The sequence below is a fragment of the Pholis gunnellus genome (assembly GCF_910591455.1).
Source record: "Pholis gunnellus genome assembly, chromosome: 4".
NCBI classification, from domain to species: Eukaryota; Metazoa; Chordata; class Actinopteri; order Perciformes; family Pholidae; genus Pholis; species Pholis gunnellus.
The window spans coordinates 19,683,248-19,688,847 of NC_136530.1; the positions used below are offsets into that span (position 1 = coordinate 19,683,248).

General features: G+C 40.0%; 1 protein-coding gene across 1 annotated transcript; it reads left to right on the top strand.

Moving 5' to 3' along the window:
• Positions 1-607: 607 nt before the first annotated feature.
• Positions 608-2,446, top strand: rgs16 (regulator of G protein signaling 16). The gene is made up of 5 exons (XM_079157808.1): positions 608-723; positions 989-1,072; positions 1,185-1,246; positions 1,419-1,585; positions 1,757-2,446. The coding sequence occupies exons 1-5, from the start codon at positions 680-682 to the stop codon at positions 1,970-1,972; spliced, it is 573 nt and encodes a 190-aa protein (XP_079013934.1). The 5' UTR covers positions 608-679; the 3' UTR covers positions 1,973-2,446.
• The last annotated feature ends 3,154 nt before the right edge of the window (positions 2,447-5,600 follow it).

A 5,600-nucleotide genomic window follows, 5' to 3' on the forward strand; every position in this document is an offset into this window, starting at 1 on the left:
GATCGATTGAAAACTTAATTTATACAAGCTCTGTTTTGTAACAAGTTGTAGTTGATGATAAAGTTTGAAGCTAAAATACAACAGACCTCTGCTCCCAAAATGCTTAGGATGGGTTGAATGCAAAGGTCAAATTTTAGGTTTTACCTGAGTGTATGTATGTGTGTGTGTGTGTGTGTGTGTGTGTGTGTGTGTGTGTGTGTGTGTGTGTGTGTGTGTGTGTGTGTGTGTGTGTGTGTGTGTGTGTGTGTGTGTGTGTGTGTGTGTGTGTGTGTGTGTGTGTGTGGATTGTCATAAATTCAATGTCTGAGGAAAAACCTCCTTACAATATTCTCACATCACTGGAATTTTCATGTGTGTAAATAAGTTGTTTTTAAAGAGAAGGGTGAAATGAAACCGTGTTTTCAGGGACATGCAAGAAAAACACTGTACTACAGAACATCAGCGACTTTTATCATTTCGCCACCCTTTCTCTCTCTCTACCTCTCTCTCTCTCTCAACCTCTCTGTGATTGGCTGAGAGGGCTGATGACATGTCAGAAGCAGGGGAGGTGGGACTATAAAGCCTCTGCTCTGGCTCTTTCCAGACACAGACAATCTCGCTACTGAGCTTTACCAAACGGATATTTAACTGCCACCTGCTCGAGAAACCACCCTTACCAGCTCCAACCTCTTGCTACAGTATGTGCAAAGGACTGGCATCGCTGCCTACCGGCTGCTTGGAAAGGTACATGAAGTTTCATGTAAACACTTACTTGGCTGATGTTTGGGGATTTTCATTACAGGATAGGGAGGACAGCTCTGCTACTTCATCTTTGAGCATCTGTGTGAGAGCATTTGAGACGCTAAAAGAGTCCGTTTCAGTTTATGCTATTTTTAGACTTTGTAGTGTGGATTCTCGTGTGGTGAATTTTTCTGCACAGTAATGGCTCGCCAGTATGCAATATTGATCTTGGGAAAAATGTATCTAACCTGTTTTATTTTCCTCGCAGAGCCAAGGAGCTGAAAGCAATGCTGGGAAACATTCTGCAAAAATCCACTTGGAATCTATCCTGCTGCAAAATAGGGCAAAATAAGTAAGCATCACACAAACTGTACTATATGTTAATAAAACTTCACTTTACATTTGTCACTGTGTGCTTGGTTGAAATTCTGGGTTAAATCTAATCTTGCTTCATCTGTTTTCAGGCCAACCCTGGAGGAATGCGTTAGGTGGAAAGAGTCCTTTGAAAAACTCCTGTCCAGCAAATGTAAGTAAATATCGAGATTTTTAGCATTTTCTGACACATTTGCACACTAAATAGCACACGCAAATACCAGTAATCGCATACTGTAGCGACGCATACAGACGCAAGCCGCCCCTGCGGGGACCATTATGTGCAGTAAGTAATTGAATTTAACAAATTGTCTCTCTCTCCTCAGATGGACTGTGTGCCTTCACTGCCTTCCTGGTGTCTGAGTTCAGCGAGGAGAACATTTTGTTCTACTTTGCCTGTGAAGATTACAGGAAAACCAAGTCGACTGCCAAATTACCAGCCAAAGCCCAGAAGATCTATGATGAATTCATCGGCAACGACGCGCCACGGGAGGTAAGGAAACACCAACCTCAACAAAGGGTTAGAATCTGAATCCTTAAAGATGATAGATGATGAGGCCCCCAAAACACACTTTCCAGTTAGGCATTGTTACAGCCGCTAACCCTGACTAGATGGGGGAAAAAAACCTAATCTGGTTCTTTCTCTTTGTCCTTTTTTCACCAGATTAACATCGACCACGAAACTCGTGACATCACAAGAGCCAACATGTCGGTGTCCTCACTTTCTTGCTTCGACCCGGCCCAGCACAAGATCTACATGCTCATGGCCAAAGACTGCTACCCTCGCTTCCTCCGCTCTCCGACCTACAGGGATCTAGTGTGCCAAGCCAAACCAAACGCCAAGGCCACCAAGCAGCCCCGGCTGGAAAAGAAGGTGTGAACTCTCTCCATAGAGGATTGTTAGTGGTTTGCCTCAAGGTTTGAGAAGGCAAGAGATGCATGACGTTATCGGCTGCACCATGAAGCTGGACTCTGCGGGTGCAGACGCACAGATCGCCACGAGAGCAGCCGTGGATGGGCGTGTTCTGTAGACGCCGAGGATTGAAGAGAAGAGGACAATGGAGGTTGATGCCTTTAGTGGACTGTTGAGTGAACACAGATGATGTTTGGACATCAAGGTCATGTGAAAGTGTAACAGTCTGAGTGACAATCAAACAGGAGGGAAGGAGAAAAGCACTTTTTTTCTTTGCCAATTGGCAAACGTGTGTGGTTGTGATGTCTCTCTGTCAAAGTCTTACACTGTTTATTAACAGGCATGTAAGGTACTTTCTTATTTATTTGTATTTATTTGCCTGTAAGATATTTGTCCTTTTTTTAACCAAACATGAAAAAATGTGCAATTTAATTTATAATATTTATATCACTGTTGTCCTTTTTTTACGTACCGTTTACGTAAATAAAGTAAATTATTTGAAGAAGAAAAAATGACACAAAATTGTGTTGTCCTTATTGAAAGAAATACATGGTTTTAAGTATTACTATTTTTTTATCTTTGGAATTTACAATGAGTTGTTGAGCAGGACAAAGTTACATATGACAGTAGCACCTATGAAAACACATTAACTGTGACATTTCTGACACCAGCAGCATTTTAAGTATCTCACATACATCAAATGTAAACATATCATGGTCAGGTGTATTATATGCACAACGACGTGCAAACTCCATCTCAGTCTGCGTGTTAAATCATTCACATGACCTAACGATATATTTGCTCTGAATCATGAGGCCTTCTGCAGCTGATGTTGTGGAGAAATGAATCACCTTGGAAACCGCTCCGTCTCATAAAGAACTCTGACAATGACAACATCCGTCTGCCCGGAGCTTTTGTCCCATATCATGTGGATGAGAAAGAGCTCTCTAGCAAACAGGAAGCCGAGAGAGATTATGTGACAGCATCAACGTAATAGGAAGAGCAATAAACCTTTATTATTACGTGCTGCTGTTTGCACAAGCCATCAACTCCAGATAGAAACAAGAGCAAAGCTGCTACCTCTGCTGTCTTCAAACCAAGCATGTAGGAAACGCACAAAGAATCATACAAAACCCCTCAAAAGCCCCCTCTGGTTAGCTAATAATGACATTGATTATGCTGTTATCTAATAAGTTCTCATTACAATGTTAACTATGGCCATTATTATTGCATTGATAGAGTGCATTTCAGCAGCAGGCAGAGAACAAAATGTGGCTGAATGTCCACTTTGTGTATTCAGATGTCATCAGTGTAGAGTGGAGCCAGTGTCAGGTGAACAACAGCTGGTCCAGAGGCCTGATGCATATGAACGTCTCATAATGCTGCCTCCCTCTCCATACTAACCATTTGACATTTTATCTAGATCTTATCATATCAATGGCCATCTGTACAACTGGTTTTACTCTATACGTTTTGGCATAAATATTTGGAGGTAAATACGTTGTTTTTACATCACGTTTTAAATGAATGGCACATTTTCACAATCATCTAAGCCACTTGCTTGGGAGAGAAGAACTAAATGCACTTGAAATGTTTGTTATGAGCTTGTACTGCACTCAACATATTCACAGTTGCGTGAAAAGATATTTTCAGTCCAATATCTTTCTTTGTTGGTGAAGACCAAACCAGAGCTTAAAGTAGAATGAATATTGAACTTGCAGACAGAAATGTGAATCCAAATGCATATTAATTTAGCTCCCTGTATAATGGATGTGAAAGTAGGTACTTGTTTGCTAACATGCTAGCTATGGCCTCTAGAAGATGGTGATAAGTGGTGGCTGTGTATCTGTCAGCTTGTTTGAGTTTATCTGCCCCCTAATGGCCACAAGGAATTAGTGCAGCTTTAAAATTCACATTTGTTTTCATTTCCAGATAACTGGTTTTGTGAAAATGGCCAACTTAATGTTACATCTTGCACCCTCTATGATTTGAAAGGTTTAACTGGCTGAAACTAGATGTATTGTAGTGCTGCATTGTATTATGGACAACATGGACCAACTGCTAAATAGAAGCAGAAAATAATTTAATTTATCTCTGTAACTAATGTTGGTCTGTTTAGACCTTTACTGGCAGAATGCAAGGTGATTGGTTTACCCCTGCACCATCCAAATGGTGGGATTTTCAGACTATGTGTGACTGATTTCTACAGTAAACATGATTGCCAACTCTTTCATAAAGACACTACATATGCTTAAGTCAGTCTATTTCTCAGCTTCTCCCATGACAAAAGGGAAAGACATCGTTCATATATACACACATATATAAATACCATGCTCTCTTCTTGTGTGTTAAAGTCACACTTTAACAGCCCAAGAATCCATCCTGAAGTCTTCCCGTTCTGCCCAGCTAGAACATTGTAACTTTGCTTCTCACAGATCAGGCTTGTTACTCATAAGAGGTCACTTGGTGGGAAAGCACATGACATAAGTTCGTTTTAATTTCCCTGGTAGGTAATTTACTGAATTTTATGTGCTATGGCTTTGAGATATCCCTCTCAGAGATTTCTTTCACACCACTTCACTGGAGTGAACAGACCCTGTGATGCTGATAGCAATATTCATTTCCAGAAACACTAAACCACAAACATCTCTGCGAACAGTAGAACTACTTTCCTCTGAAGATAAAGTTCCAATTGGACTATTTTTAAATGAATGCTTTCCTTAATGATGAAACGGATCACTGGGCCTCTGCCACTTCCATCCAGTTTAGCTCTGTCTGAGTATCAGTCTTATACAAAGTGTTATTACATTTCTATATTAATAAGTAAGTGATGTTCTCTAACAAGGCATATATTATGAAAAGTCATAGCTTTATCCACATGCTGTGAAAGCCAAAATGAGTGCAAAAGGATAATAATATGACTGTACCATTTTTAGTTCCATTCATGCCCATAAATAGCACTCATAGTGCTCCAAGCTAACGCTCAGCTGACCTCTACTCCACAGGATGCTCCAGAAGACAATATTGTAAGTTTATTTTGTCTTTCATTTTCAACATTAGACAAAGTTGTGTGTTCAAACAAATGCACATTATACGTGTTTATGTTGTAACACAAGGATTAGAATTTCTTTTTTTTCATGGTTACTAAAAGAAGTCATTTTTAAAAAAGGTACAGGATTTCACTGAACAATCATGTTAATTTCATGCTATAAAATCATCATTTGGGTATTAAATCAGAAAGAGATTACATGTGTCCCGATAAAATGTGTCTCTGTATGTCTTGTGGATGGTCTTGTACTGCACATGTGCTGTGCTTCCAACAGCAGTAGAGTGAGATATACTAATGAAGTGACACTGACATCTAGTGGTTTGAGTTGTAATCACTACATTTGCCAACTACTGGAAATTTGTAAATGAATGCAGTCTTAAATAATTTAGTCTTTTCATACCAGTGATGAATGAACAGGGGGTTGAGATAAAACAAATGAGAGAGACAAAAAGACAAGAGTAAGATTCAACACACGCCCATAAGCAAGGCCATAACCCGTGATGAGGAGTAGATACTACTTCAGAAACATTTTGTCTTAGACAGAGC

Coding starts and splice junctions, on each gene's coding strand:
- rgs16 (XM_079157808.1), top strand. CDS start 680: ATGTGCAAAGGACTGGCATCGCTGCCTACCGGCTGCTTGGAAAG. Junction 724..988: donor CCTACCGGCTGCTTGGAAAG/GTACATGAAGTT, acceptor TTTTCCTCGCAG/AGCCAAGGAGCTGAAAGCAA. Junction 1,073..1,184: donor TGCAAAATAGGGCAAAATAA/GTAAGCATCACA, acceptor ATCTGTTTTCAG/GCCAACCCTGGAGGAATGCG.